General features: G+C 38.1%; 2 protein-coding genes across 5 annotated transcripts in view; one reads left to right on the top strand and one right to left on the bottom strand.

The window, feature by feature from the left end:
• Positions 1-6573, top strand: part of LOC101165733 (microphthalmia-associated transcription factor) — a 39582-nt gene extending 33009 nt beyond the window's left edge. For 2 of the 4 annotated variants that reach the window (XM_011477435.3, XM_011477438.3), the window contains 6 exons: positions 108-225; positions 369-461; positions 604-660; positions 779-854; positions 1323-1470; positions 2687-6573. In XM_011477435.3, the coding sequence (XP_011475737.2) occupies positions 108-225; positions 369-461; positions 604-660; positions 779-854; positions 1323-1470; positions 2687-3082 (888 nt within the window). In that variant the 3' untranslated portion in view covers positions 3083-6573. The remainder of the gene's footprint in view (positions 1-107; positions 226-368; positions 462-603; positions 661-778; positions 855-1322; positions 1471-2686) is intronic. The other 2 variants (XM_011477436.3, XM_011477437.3) reach the window with 2 other exon arrangements.
• Positions 6574-7874: 1301 nt separating this feature from the next.
• Positions 7875-13630, bottom strand: LOC101165482 (2-epi-5-epi-valiolone synthase). The gene is made up of 5 exons (XM_004070925.4): positions 13420-13630; positions 10867-11497; positions 9343-9582; positions 8215-8467; positions 7875-8122 (listed from the first exon to the last, which is right to left on the bottom strand). The coding sequence occupies exons 1-5, from the start codon at positions 13536-13538 to the stop codon at positions 8028-8030; spliced, it is 1338 nt and encodes a 445-aa protein (XP_004070973.1). The 5' UTR covers positions 13539-13630; the 3' UTR covers positions 7875-8027.
• Positions 13631-14952: the final 1322 nt, after the last annotated feature.

Genomic DNA, 14952 nt, shown 5'->3' with positions numbered 1-14952 from the left:
CATAGATTTTTTTTTTTTTACTTTATTAACAAGTTTCTTTGGTGCTGCCACATTTCTGCACTCTCCTTCTAATATTTAATAAAGCTTTGATGTGTGTCTGCACTCAGATCCCTGTGCCTGCAAACCTCATGGACATGTACGGTAACCAGGGCCTGCCGCAGCAAGGTCTGCCCATAAGCAACTCCTGCCCTCCAAACCTACCCAACATCAAAAGGGAATACTCAGGTGAGCGTGACAGTGACCGTTCCCTGGATCTTCTGCTTTGAAAATGTCTGCTCTGATTATTTCACAATTAGATTGTTCATAGCGTATGTCTTTCTCCATGGCATTGACTAAAATGGGATATATATATATACTATGTGTTATAGTGTCACAATCTCCTGCCATCATGCACATGTTGGATAAATCTGGATCTTGTGGCAAATTTGACACCTATCAAAGACCAGAGGGCTTCCCTGTTGGTACGTCTGACTCTAGAGCTTTGGTGTAGAATTTATATAAAAAATATATATATATATAATTAAAAAAAACCTCTACATCCAAATATTCTACACTGCTTATTGGTCTGCTCATTTTATTGATGCATTGAAGCATTTCTTCCAGAAGCTGAGGTAAGAGCGCTGGCAAAGGAAAGACAGAAAAAGGACAACCATAATTTGAGTAAGTTATAGTTTGAATTGCAAAGGTAGAAATGTTGGAAAATTCATATAAATATTATTTATGATTTTTTTTTCTGTTGATTCTTTTCTAATTTTAAGGGTTTATTTTTGTTCTGTAGTTGAAAGAAGACGAAGGTTCAACATCAACGATCGGATCAAAGAACTAGGAACTCTGATTCCAAAATCCAATGACCCGTACGTATATCCCGCCATTTTCCCCATATTCTCCACAACAAAGATGAACAAATGTTGGTTTTCGGTTTAAATAAGACCAAACCAGCTTTCTGATTCACATTTTGTGAGTGTTGGGGGGGTAGAGGTTTGCTCATTGGTCTGAAATAACAAAAGATGCAGAGATTTTGATGCTGGATCATCAGCCCTTTGATTGTTTCCTACTGTTTCTCCACATGACAACAGTTATCACAGCATCACAACAGGATGTATAAATGTCACGGTGAGCTTGTCTAGAGTCTAGTGTGGAGCCAAACCTATCTGTGTCAAATGTGTGCAGTGTGAGAAAAGGGACTTAGAAAAGATTTCGAAATGTTACCCCAACCCTTATAATCTGCTCCCTCCATTTAACCTGTTTGTGGTGGTAAATAATCCAATTGTTTCACACAAAGAAAAAAACTATTGATGTGTGTTTGTGTGTGGTGTTTCTAGAGACATGCGCTGGAACAAAGGCACCATCCTGAAGGCATCGGTAGATTACATCCGCAAGCTGCAACGGGAACAACAGCGAGCCAAAGAGCTGGAGAACCGCCAGAAAAAACTGGAGCACGCCAACCGACACCTGATGCTGAGAATACAGGTACCCAAAGACTACAGATTACAAAATAGAAACATGGGGAAAAACACAGCATACACATTTTTATTCTATTTTATTTTAGGGAATCAGGCTTGTTGAGATAAGTCGTGGACACATTGATCATTTTGCTTCTCTCTGCTTTTTCTCAAATAACCACACCATGATGCTAATATTCTTCAATTACCTAGAAAAACAGTAACTCTTAGTTGTTTGGTGCCTTTTTAAGCCTTTTTTCTATTTTGTACTATTTTATATTTTTTGATATAACCCGAGCTTCTTTTTTTTCTTTTACAGGTATATTTTTGATTATATATACATTATATACATATACACACAATAATTCCACAACAAATCTGAAACTGTCCAAAAAACTCAATTCCTTGTGGGAAATCTTGCTTTAATTAACTGCAAAAAAATTAAATCTAACAGTTTTTATGTTTTATAACAAAGAAAAAACATGTGGAGACAAAACAAAAATGTATAAATCCAAAATTTGAAAAATGTTTTAAAAAACTGGAAGAGCTCCACTGAATTATATACAAAGTTCCAAGGATTCTTTTCAAGGAGTATGACAATTATATCTCATAACTCTTGTTTCAAACTTTAAAGCTTAAAACCTTTTGGAACTTCATGTTACATTTGGAATAAAAACAATGCAAACGAAACAGTCGGTTTCTTTCCTGTGTGATTATAAACAGACGATGTGATTGGCAAACCTGAGGTCAGGGGCTACTGATGGTTAAGAAGTGTAACCATGTTTTGTTTTTTAGAAATATATGCATTTTCCTCTTGTTCCCGGGCTGGGTTTCACACGGTTCTTTAAACTACATTTGTCGAACCATCACCGATCTGAGAGCCGGATGCTCGGATGCAGATGGAGCTCAGAAACATTTCAGGAAAACAGATTTAGTTAAAGATAAAGATGTCAAAAGAATGACAATTGAATTTCAAAAGGGTATCAATGCAAGTTAAATATAATAAAAATATAATTAAGCCTACTCCAAAGGACCAGTAACATCCAGAAACTACCACTTATTGTAGATTGTTTGGTTTTTGTACTCTTAGGCTAATAATTGCATTGCATTGTCGAATTTAAATGTTCTTTTTCTACATTTTAATATGAAGACAATTGAAAATCCTAGAGGGTGTAGCTTACATAACCAGCTATGATTTATTCTGAAAAATGTGATTCCTTCACTCACTTACCTGTGCTTCTCAGGAACTAGAAATGCAGGCAAGGGCTCATGGCCTGCCCATCACGTCTTCAGCACTCTGCTCTGTTGAACTTGGGGTGAGAGCCATCAAGCAGGAGCCCGCTCTGGAGGACTGCCACCAAGACATGTATACACTCCACCCCCATCACCAACACCACCCAGCCTGCACTCCAGAGCAGCCAGGCACGCTGGAGCTCAACGACGGCCACTCAAACTTCCCTGAAGGGCACTACAACGTTCACAGCAAAGCAGGCTCCAAACTCAACGACATCCTCATGGAAGACACCTTAGCCCCTGTGAGAGGGGGGGACCCCCTGCTCTCGTCCGTCTCCCCAGACGCCTCAAAGGACAGCAGCCGTAAAAGCAGCGTCAGCATGGATGAAAACGAGCAGGGCTGTTAGCACCCCCTGCTGGGAGACAACTACACCTGCATCTTCTGTGCCCCATTATCCTGCAGGTTTGGCGGCAAAAACACACTCCCAGCTGTGCGAGAGGCCTCCTTTTTTTCATTGTTTGTTGTTTTCCTATTCCCCCCACCTGAGTTTACAAGTGTTGCCTCTTTTTTTCACGTTAGATTTTTTTTTTTTTTACATTTGATGTCTTTTCGAGCTCTCAACCTTGATTTCAAGGACTATATTTCAAAATCTTTGCTTTAATCAATGCTTAATGACAATGAATGACAATATATAGAATTGTGTGTACATAAATATATATATATTTAAAAATGCATTTATCTTTACATAGAGTCTAGCAGATCATTTTTCTATTGATTCCAAAGAATCTAGGGAATTTATAAATCATTGTCAGAAGTGTGGATGTTTTGTGGTGAGATGAGCACTGCTTTTTTTTAATCACTAGCAATAATAGGAAGACAAATATTTATTACTATAGTGCTTTACACTGTCTGTGTCTTAGACTAAACTTGAATGAGCCAAAGCCTAAGTAAGGTGTGTATAAATTGTTGTTTTATGGCTATGCAGATGTTTTGGCTGTTCACAGGGTCTGAGTCTCTTTTCCGGCTAAGATTTCTTTCTCTGGATAATTATTGATCTCATGTATATATCGTTCTACACAAGGTATTATGGAAGCATTTCCCCTTAATCATGAAAACGACAATCAGAGGGGCCTGATATGTTCATCATAACATAAAATGTGATTCAATATTTTCCTTAAAGTAGTTCAAAAGCCCAAATCTGTTACTAATATTATTTTTTTTTCTATTTCATTCAATTATGAAGCTCAAATTTTTATCAACAAAGTGATTCTGACAGTTTTAACAACACATTCCTTGCTTTTAAAGCTACTAAAAATACATTTAATACAATAATCCTTTTAATCCTAAATACTTAAAGGTGTAATCTAAGAGTGGTAAATCTACAATTAATCACTGTTTTGATTGAAATATTTCGAAACAAACAGGAAACGGTAGTAGCTTCCAGTTTTTATAATTGCCCAACATTTTTCTAAATTATTATTTTTATACCTTTTTAGTCATATTTCATATTCAGGGTGGGTTTTTTTTTTCATTATGTGAATTTTCTAATGCCAAGGAGTATAAGGAGACTGCTTTTGGATTTTGGTCAAATACAGATTACTGTCCAAACACTGGAATGAATGATTTTTAGAAAACAAAAATGATGTTTATTTTTTTGTCTTCTTCTGGAATCAAAGCACAACTCATTTGTTAAAGTAGACATGAGACCCAAAGTCTATCAGGAGACCTCAGACTCACCGCTGCTGTGTATCTCTGCAGCTAATTACACAGTTGTAGCATGTACACTGATGCCATAGCACAACCTCTTTTCTGTCAAACTATGCAATGCTTCAAGTTGGTTTTGTGCAGCAGTTTTAAAAATGTGATCTCTTGTTATTTAAGACGCCATCAGAGTAATTACATTTTCATTTAAGTGCCTTATGGTTGTTTTGGCTTCTCTGGTACAATGTAAGGAGTATTTTGTTGATGTATACAGTGTTTAGTGTTACACAGGTGAACTGCAAAGGTGCCAAAGTCTCACGGAGAACAGCAGGACTCGACCTTCTGTCAGTATGGGATAAGAGTAGAGGTGTCAAGAACCACAAAAGAAAGGATGAAACCCCACAGTGATGAAGATTAAACAAGTAACAGCGTTATTTAATGACAGGAAGGTTTTATTTATGAAAATACAGGCATTGCAAAAAAATTAAAAAACGAAGGAGAACAGCCAAAGATTGTAGCCGTCTAGTCTTGCAAGCAGAAAAAGAGTTGGAATTATGGCAAACACAACTTACTGTTCCATAACCACTTAGCAAATAAACATCATTACTCTGTGAAGAGAATAGTTTTCAAATACACAGTGGCCTTGTGGAAAAATGCCGTTTTAGGAAGCTGAGACAAGTCCAAACCCGTGCATATTTGTTATGATTCTGTTTTTTTACATTAATCTTGAGATAACAAGGCTTGTTTACACATAATAGCACGTTTTTGAAGATAACTGCACACAGTAACATGATTATTTTAAATGAAAATAAGCACTGTTTGAGACTGAAGTCACATGCTTTCGCTTCACCAATGCCAAACAACACTTGGCATTGATTGTCCAATCTTTAACTGTTATTTGGAAGGTAGGTACTAGATTGACAGCCTTTAACCAGTTAAATACATCAAAGCCCTTTTTTTAAAATCAAAATAAACAGAAAGCAATCACTGTATCTTATTGTGGCCTCTCCTGGCTTCCATGCAGCACTATATAAGCTAAATAAGTGATTTTTTTTTTAAACAAGTGACTATTGTAGTTACAGTGTATTTATCACCTCAGGAATTGTCAAAAAAAAACATGAAAAACCATCTGGTTAAACGTTTCAAATAGTGAAAAAATGATCCAGGAAATAACAGAAGCTAATGCTATTCACAGAACCTTTAAGTAAGCTGCACTATTTACTCCTGATTACAACTCAAATTGGATTATAAATTAGTCAATATTTGGTCACTTTTAGAGTGAGTGTGTGCTGCACAGCACACGGTAGAATATTGCACATCATTAAACTGCTTCACTTTAGTGCGTTAGCCATTCCAATCGTTATTCTAGCTTTAGTATTTAACTCTAAACGATTTTATGTAAACGCATTTCTGTGTGTGTTTACATTCTGATAGAGCCACTGTAAAAATACTCACTCATGGTTACCTTTTTTTTTTTTCTATTTCGATTATTTCGTGTATTAAATCTCTATTTGGTATTGAACACTGAAACCCTTGTTGTGGTGGATTTACTGTTAGCTTTTTCTGAACTTTATGAATCCGTCTGAGGCTAGCATGAATGTAGTTCTGTCATCACTGACGAAATCATGTGTGCCTAGATTATGGACAGTACACGCGTGTAAAGATTTTACTGGACAGTAGCTATGAGTGAAACAGACATAAGTGTATTCTTTCACGTGATGCAAATCAGCTAAAAACAGCCTTTCTTGAGCTTTCACTTCCATGAGATGCAGCTGAAAACCCATGAAAAGTCAGGTCAGTGGACCTCGCGATACTGTACATGGTTCCTCTGTACAATTTAAGGAACCCAGCCTTAAGAGAAAAACTGAACACACATCTGGGTAACTCGGAATTGTTATTGCTTTACAGGGGTAGTAGAGTTAGCACAGGATGGCAGCACATCTGTTGCTTGTTTTTATTTTTCACTCCACAGTATTTGAAACCACTGATGTAGAATCAAACATGGACAGTTTTTATTAATCCCCGTCAGGCTCACGATGTTTTTAAAAACCATGGCTCCTGTCCTACTGTTACCGTTTTGAAGAGACGAATGTCGTGATAGTTACTGTACACACTGTTTTCAGGTAGATCAAACTCATTGGTACCTAATGTTAAAACTATCTCGTGAGACATATTAAAAGATTCATGGGAACATTGCTAAAGTTTGTGTGTTTTTTTTTAACTTTAACCATTTCCTTTTTACAAGAACTGTGTTTTCTGCACTATAAGGCGCACTAAAAAGCCTTAATTTTTTCCCCATAAACTACAGTACATCTTGTATCTAAAGCGCTTTAAATATGGATTAATTCTGGTTGTGTTTACTGATGTTGAAGCGATTTTTTAGAGGTACACAGCGCGGACTGACATACTGTATTTTTTTTTGTAAGAGTTCTAAACAAGGTTGGGAGTGATTGTGTATTCGCTATCATAGCCAGCGTGTAGCAGTGTGGGACTGTCGCTGTGTTGGAATTCCTTCACTACTCACTATGTAGTGAGTTTGCCATTTTGTTGTGCTGTCCAAATCTACAATTCCCAAATCGAGTGCCCTAGAAATTTCCCAGAAGTCTCTGCGAAAAACCCAGTGTGCATCATTGCTCACTAGATTGGAGAATATAGACCACAATGCATTGTGTCTGAACAATTTGTGCCAAAAAGATTTATTTAAATGTATTTTTTTAATAAACCATCAACGTTTTTTATCTTCAGAAGACAGTGGATTCATAAATGATCGTCGCAAAAAGTTCAGATCATTCAGATTTTAACTGAGTGAAATCGATGACGTCTTCTTCGCTGTTTTTAAAAAACAAAAACGTATTGAGCTTGGTGACAAATAAGTTCTAGAGTTACTGTGAATGCAGTTAATTAAGTCTGATTACACTATGGTCTGAGGGAATACCTAATTCTGATTGGCTGCTGGGTGTGGAATAAAAAGTGATAATCCACAGTGATAAACCTAAAAAGAAGTCCCGGTCACATAGTCCAAATGATCTATACCACTGCGCTGGCTTCTTTGAAACAAACTTTTGTTTCATTATCTGGACAAAAAAAAGCGTTAAGAGGTGAACTTTCTCTCTGAACTGATGCGTTAACTGATCAGCACATATATCGCTTTCCTTGGTCGCTGCAGTCCGCTTCGGGTCGGACGGTTCAGGCTTCCATGGTATGGGTTAATTTACGCTAATCCACACTTTGGTGGGAATTATCCTTTACCTGGCAGACATATCTCTAAGTTTTTATTTTCTTAAGTTGTGCCCTATAGTGCTGAAAAATAAAAACCCTAGACATTCAATAGAGGCTTATTTCTGAAGTGACTAACAGGATTTTATTTTGTTCAGAAATTAAAAAAAAAACAGAGTGTTGCAGTTCCACAATGGACCACTGGAGGCCTGTTTCAGATTTCACTCCCAAGTAAAAAAAAATAGTCCCACTTTTCACTACAAATGAGCATAAGTAGTACCTGGTTTCAAAAACAATTTTGATGTTTATTTCTTTTATTTGTACAGTAAGATGAATCCAACAAAACACTGTGACACTTTGTTCTTTCCTGCTCAGTTGTCGCTTTTTATCATGACCCAGTTAAACTCCAGTCAGCACAGCTGTGACAGAAAGCTTCACCTTTGCTGTTCAGAATGGCAGGAGAGCTCATCTGTCCATCGCTGATGAGCTTGATGAAGAATGCTGTCTTCAATCATGTCATGAAAGATTTCTACAAAATCAGAAACATGTTTATTTGAAAGAAAACTGATTTGAAATTGTTGTTGTATGTTATTCAAATAAATCCCATGAAGATTGTCTAACCTGCACGGCCAATTCCTGTAGGAAGAGGCATCCTCAAAGAGCCGGCTGAATGCCTCATTCGTTCTTTGAAGGATTTCTGCACCAAGGCTAGAGTGCAGTCCTGGTGCCACACAGGCAGCTGGAGAGCCAACATACAACAGATGATGCGGTCCTTCTCATCAGCTGTCAGGAGTCCCTTAGTATGAGCCACGTATACCATAAAGGACATATCGATGTTGACGGCCTCGCCATGAAGCAGCGTGGGCAAAACTCTCTGTGCAAAAAAAAAAAAGAGCCTGCCAGTTACAACAATCAAAGGTCACAAAGATAACCCACCCTGTGGTGCAAAACAAAGCTGAAGGAAAAAGAAAACATGTTTAACAAAAAAACGTGACAATAAACACACAAACTGTAGTATAATAGTTGTTATCTGTTATCTTTTTTGTGCTTTTCTATGTTTTTATGATTTTCCCACTTTTGTACTTCCTTCCTTGTTACTTGTGCTTATTTTAAATAAAAATGTTTTGTTCGTGCTTTTACCTTCTAAATATCTTATTTCTAAAAGGCTTTGTATTTTTTAATCAATCGTGTATGTATATATTATAAAGGCTCAGAGTATTTCCCTTTTTTCTTTCTATGTGTTCTATTTTATCCTTTAGGGCACATGTGTCAAACTCAAGGCCCGCGGGCCAAATGTGGCCCTCCATGTCATTTTATGTGGCCGGCAAAAGCATAAAAGTTTTGAATTTCTTAGAATAAAAGTGGGTGTGTATTTATTCATATCTTGGGGGAAACAGACTTGAAATAACGGATTGGGCAACGATACATTAAGACTTAAACACTGTCCATATAACCTAACCTGACAGAATCAAATTTAAAAGGATTTATGCTAACAAGCAAACATATGTTTTCTATGCAACTGTTATTGTCACTTTAAAAAGTCATAGTAAATAAGTGAGTTATTTAACATTAAGGAGTAGTTACATTTATTTTTCATTACATTTAGTTACATTTATAAGTTATATCTGGCCCCCTGAGGACAGCCGCTATGCTGATGTGGCCCTTTGTGAAAAAGAGTTTGACACCCCTGCTTTAGGGGATCATAAAAACAAACAACTAAACAGAAAGAAAGAAAAAAAACATATTAACCATCTCCAACTCTGGGCTGATGATGTGACCAAAATCCACCAGCCGGTCCAGATCATCCTCCCACAGGTTAGGGGCCAATTCCTCCAGCATGGTTTCTATAGCGATGCGTCGAGCAGCAGAAGCTGCATCCTCCTGTTTGGAGCTTTTGCTGCTTTGTAAGGGCTGCATCTTGGCAAATAGCAGTTCTTTACCGTTAGCCTCCAGCAGCCGAAAAAGACCATCGTGCTTCATCAGGGCCATCTGAAACCATCGTGGAGCAAGCATTAGTGGGAAAGACGTGGTGTTTCAGCATAAAAAAGTATTTGTTGCAACTGAAATTCTTTTGGGAAAAAAATGACTTGTTGCCCTTCTAATGATAAAAGAAAAAAATGATTTTCCCTTAACGAACTGAATAAAAGACAATCCAAGCAATTAATAAAGTTGAAAATCTTAAAATAAAAAAATCAGGAGAACAGCTTTTTTATAAAGTGCTTGAAATAAGTTAACAAAAAAATGGAATTTTATCAAAAGTGACTCAAACTGCTAAAAATCTCATGTTAGAAAAAAAATCTCAAAAAAGTTGGTTCACTTTGACCCGACGTCTGCAACCTGCCGCTCCAGAGGCACCTGTTGTCCTTTGACCCCTCCACTGTGGCTCTCTGGTTCGATAAAACCTTTTAATTGTATATAGTAACTCTGAAGTAAAAAGTAAATAAGTTAAAAAAAAAGAAGTAAACTAACTCAAACTTTATTCAACTCATTCACAAACATCAGTGCTTATGACAAGTCCAACTAAAACCTTTTGACAGACTTTTTGTGCCGTGTACCACACAAAATCAGCTGGAGGTCAGAAAGCACAACCTGAGTTAGGGCAAACCAGATTATAATCCAGATTTTCTATAATTGAACAAATTCAAGGAATTTAAGTGTGCCCTAGGGTTTAGAAAATATAGTAAGGGTCACTTAATTAATTTAATTTTTGTTTATGGGCCACAAATGGTAAAATCAAGTAAATCACCACTGATATTATACTGCCGACTGCTACATTTGCTGCATTCAGATGATTCTTTTATACACTGGGTGTCTTTTATTTTGAAAGGAAGTCATTAAAGCATCTATCAAAAGTAAGACTTTGTCGCTCCCACAGGGTTATGGTTAAGGAGAAATCATGGCAAATTGCCTTTTAAGTGTTGAAAGACTGAAGACCCCTGATTTGAACCCTTCACCCCAAAACAATTCATAAATAATCCAACTGTAAATTTTCACTTAAACACCATCACACTTTAAATTTGCACATTGGAAGGTGCACATCCTAAATTTGGACTCATCTCTGCAGATGTTGTGTGGCGACACCCCTCCCCTTGAAACTTGCCTGCAATATTTAAAAGCATCAAAGCTGAGAAAGCAATGTGTTAGCATGAGTTAGAATGGGTGTGTTTCACAGTCAAGTCTAAGTGTTTATGACCTCATGTGTTTAATTGCAACAACCTCCACTCGGTGCGAGGCGTGAAGACAGCTCATCTGTGATCATGCAGACAGGTGCACCTTCAACATCTCTGCCAGCCCGTTAGAGATCTGACGCCCGGGCAGGGTTTGAAAGAAAGAGCAGTCTAAGAAGGTCGCCACTGGTGGAACGTAACTCCCCAGCTTGTTTTTTCCACCAGCAAAGTTGACCCCCGTCTTTGCTCCCACGCTGGCATCGATGTATGCCAGGAAGGTGGTCGGGACCCGGATGTACGGAGTCCTCCGGCGATACAGAGAAGCTGCCAGACCGACCACATCCAGGCAGACCCCTCCTCCGATAGCAATGATAGGCTCAGAGCGCCTGTCAATGCCGAAGTGGTGAACAGCCTCCAGGATCACGGTCACCAGCTCCATGCTTTTGTTCTCCTCAGTTGTTGGAAGAGGGAGAATCTTGTAAACGACCTCTCTGGCGTCAAAGTACCGAGCCACCTGAGAGCCATACAGCTGATTCACAGTTTCATCAATGACAACAAAACGCTTGATGGGTTTGGATGTACAGCCAGCGTTTGCATGAACTTGGGATCCTAAGTGGCCCCAGAGCAGCGTGTCGTTCTCGGGGTCCAGAATGTTTTGGCACTGGATGACTCTGTAGGTGAACACAATTGGGCTGACGACTGTCCACGAAACTCCATGTTTGGACTTGTCCTCATAGCTGTAACAAAAAATGCAGATTTGGTTTTCCTTGTTACTAAGAATTTTAGGTTTGCCCTTAGTGGACTGTTTTTTCTTTGACAGTGCCAAATATGTCACTCAGCAATTTTGCAAGTTGTTCCATTTAAAAATGAGTTTGGTCTGTGATCTTAATCAGAGGCACACTTCAACTGTGACAGAAACAATCTATCATAAGTATTTATCTCCTACGAACAAGCAAGAATTCAGTTCCTCGCAGAACAGTTATCTCTTCTATCCTCCACTTGTTGCATGTATTAATGGCTTCAGTTTGAACTGCTTATCTGTATGAAAGACACCTGTCTACACCTTTAAACAGTCAGACTGTAACCTCTCCACCATGACCAATGGGCTGTGGGAGGAGACCACAACAACATTGTTCACCTGAAAGAGACGGGGATGAACCAATCTACAATAAGCAATTAACTTAGAGAGAAGAGCTTAACTGTTAGAAAAAACAAATGGAAGAAAGACAAGATCATTGACAATCTGCCTCCACCTGGAGCTCCATCCAAGACCTTAACTGGTGCGCAAAAAATGATCCTGAGAACGGTGAGGAAACAGAGCTACATGAGGGACCTGGTCAGTGACCTGATGAGAGCTGTGACCACAGTAATAAAGGTTACTGTGACAACACACTACATCGTCATGGATTCAAATCCTCCAGTGTTCCAAAGGTCACTTTGCTTAAGTCAACACATGTCCAGATCCATCTAAAGTTCTCCAGAGACCATCTGGATGATCCAGAGGAGGATGTCATTCGGTCAGATGAGACCTAAATGCAATTCTTTGGTATAAATACCACTCACCACGTTTGAAGGGGAAAAGTGCGTCGTTACATCCCTAAAACATAAAACCCACTGTGGAGCACGGGGTGGAAACATCATGGTTTGAGGCTGCTTTACTGCAAAGGGAATGAGACGATTGATCTGTATTAAGGAAAAGGATGAATCTCCACGTATGGAGAGATTAACAAAACCTCCTTTCATCAGTGAGAGCATAGAGGATAAAACATGGCTGGATCTTCCAGCCTGAGAAAGATCCCAAACGCATCGCCCGGGCAACAAAGGAGGGGTTACATAAAAAAGCACATCAGTGTTCTTTAGTGGTCTAGCCAGTCTCTGACCTCAATTCAACAGAATTTGGGGAAGGAATCTGGGAAAGGAGTTGAAAGTCTGAGTTTCCCAGCAACAGTTCCAAAACATCACAGCTCTTGAGAAGATCTGGATGGAAGAATGGGCCAAAAGAGCAGCTAAAGTGCAGACCTGATGATGACCTACAGGAAACGTCTGACCTCTGTCATGCTTTAACCAAGGTTAAATTACAAAGTATTAAAGAAATATATATTTATTCTCTACACCACTTATAAACATTACAGATCTTGTTAAACGGGACACGTGCAGAATAAGTGAATGACAAATACTTTATTGCCCCCACCATCTAATTTATGTTTACGAAATATATATCTAAATTTATATACTTAAGCATTTTTCTTTATTAAAATTGTATTTGCATTACTAGTTTACTGGCTATACATTCAAGAGATTGCTGTTCTTCTGACTGTGCTGTGTGTAGATATGTAAATTCTTTTTTTGCACCCCTCTGCTTCTCATAGTGTCACTGTTACTTAAAATAGACAGGTATTTCACCTCCGTCAGGCCATGGAACTTTGTACATACAGTACAGAATGTTACAGGAGCAAGGTTACAGTAGGTATAATAAAAACAAAATACAATAAAAAACACACAAACAAAAAAATCATTCAAAAGGCACCTCTGTTATGTTTATAATTTGGCAGTTGGAAAAGGAAATGAGTGCAGTCATTTTGACAGATGTGCTCTTATGTGATTAAACAAGGACATCAACCAGAGAAAGAGTTTTAGGCAAATAGTATTAAAAACTTACATTTTAGCTTCTGACCACTTTCCCCCCTCCACTTGGTTCTGCTCATTTTGCCGGATCCACGTCCCCTTCACTTGGACCAGACTGAACTTAGTGGGATGTGAATTGTTACCAGAACTCATTTTGTCCCAGAACCACTGTGTGCCCAAAAGCTCTTAGCCCGCCCTATAAATGCGTCATGAGATGACCTACAGGGGATCCTGGTAATGGATGGGATGATACCCCCCCCCTCCCCCATCTCTCAGGCTAAATTTGAGGATCTTGCTGCACTTGTTCCCTTTGCTCAGTCTGACCTCGCATGAAATGAAAGCATAAAAATGAAAAACTCATTGAGCTTAGATCTGATTTTAAAAAGTGAACTTCAGCACCTTGCCTTTAAAAGGCAATATAATTAAATAAATAAGATGGCATTTGGTTACTATTAGTTAAAAGAGCCAGTAAAAGATAAAAAAAAAATTTTTTGCTGAGTTGTGTCAATTCCCTTTTGCTTATTTGCACACCTTTTTTCAGTCTAAACTTTAAGCCCATCTGTTTTTGGCCATCAGGAATCAAAACCTAGAGATTTTTAATACCAACCATGAAAAAGATCAGGTTAAAATGTATCAAAACTAGAGGTTGAAGATGAATGGCTTCAAAAAAAAAAAAGACATGCAAGGACTTGAAAAAGACTGGATCAAACATTTGACATGACCCTTATTCATATATTTTTCCCCTAACGACTGTAAATATACAGACATTCAAGCCATATATCTACTTCTATACAGTCACAGGGGCCATGCTTACCTGTTAGCCACACATTCAACGGTATCAAGAATTGGAAGAACAACAGATTTTTAGATTCACATCCAGAATAGGAACTTTCCCACGAGAACAAAAAAGGGTTTGGTTTCTTTCTGAACAAAAAAAAAGGATAGAGAATTGAGCCAACTGTCCAGAATGTACTCTTGATCCCAAAAGGGAATGTGTGTGTGTGTGTGTGTGTGTGTGTGTGTGTGGGGGGGGGGGGTTAGAAATGGATAGATGGAAAAACGACACTTACTTGGCTGAGTCTCAATTTTCACTGCAGCAACTAAAGAATTATCCAAGCCCTGTATTTGTGTCTGATGGTGGCAGTGTAATGGTATGGGCTGCATTTTAATGGTAAATTATTCACATTGAAGTAAATCATTTGAAAATCTCTTTTTTTTCTTCCTACAACCACCAAGTTTTTAATCATTACAAAGACTCCACAGCTTTCAAAACAATCACTAAATTATATTAAAAAAAAAATTATTGGAAATGACAAGTTTCAATGACGTGTAGCCTAAACGCCATTGCCTCTGTAGATTTGAGAAGGCACTGGTTGTGTCCAAATTCCCTCACTACATTATGCACTATATAACGCCATTATTCACTATATAACACAATCGCCATTTTGTAGTGCTGTTGAAATCTACAATTCCAAAAATCTGGTGCCTTAGAAATTTCCCAGCAGTCTCTGCAAAAAAAAAACAGTGTGCATCGATGGTCACTAGATTTTGTCAAATATAGACCAAA

This window comes from Oryzias latipes, chromosome 7 (genome assembly GCF_002234675.1).
Source record: "Oryzias latipes chromosome 7, ASM223467v1".
Taxonomy (NCBI): domain Eukaryota; kingdom Metazoa; phylum Chordata; class Actinopteri; order Beloniformes; family Adrianichthyidae; genus Oryzias; species Oryzias latipes.
The sequence above is the reverse complement of the archived record's forward strand: the minus strand, read 5'-3'. Positions and strand labels throughout refer to the sequence as shown.

What these genes read in the sequence shown, in the direction of transcription:
- LOC101165482 (XM_004070925.4), bottom strand. Translation starts at nt 13,538, where the DNA reads ATGAGTTCTGGTAACAATTCACATCCCACTAAGTTCAGTCTGGTCCAA. An exon ending in AAGTGGTCAGAAGCTAAAAT is followed by an intron (nt 11,498 to 13,419) that starts GTAAGTTTTTAA and finishes TTTTTGTTACAG; the next exon opens with CTATGAGGACAAGTCCAAAC. An exon ending in TACAGGAATTGGCCGTGCAG is followed by an intron (nt 8,123 to 8,214) that starts GTTAGACAATCT and finishes CTGATTTTGTAG; the next exon opens with AAATCTTTCATGACATGATT.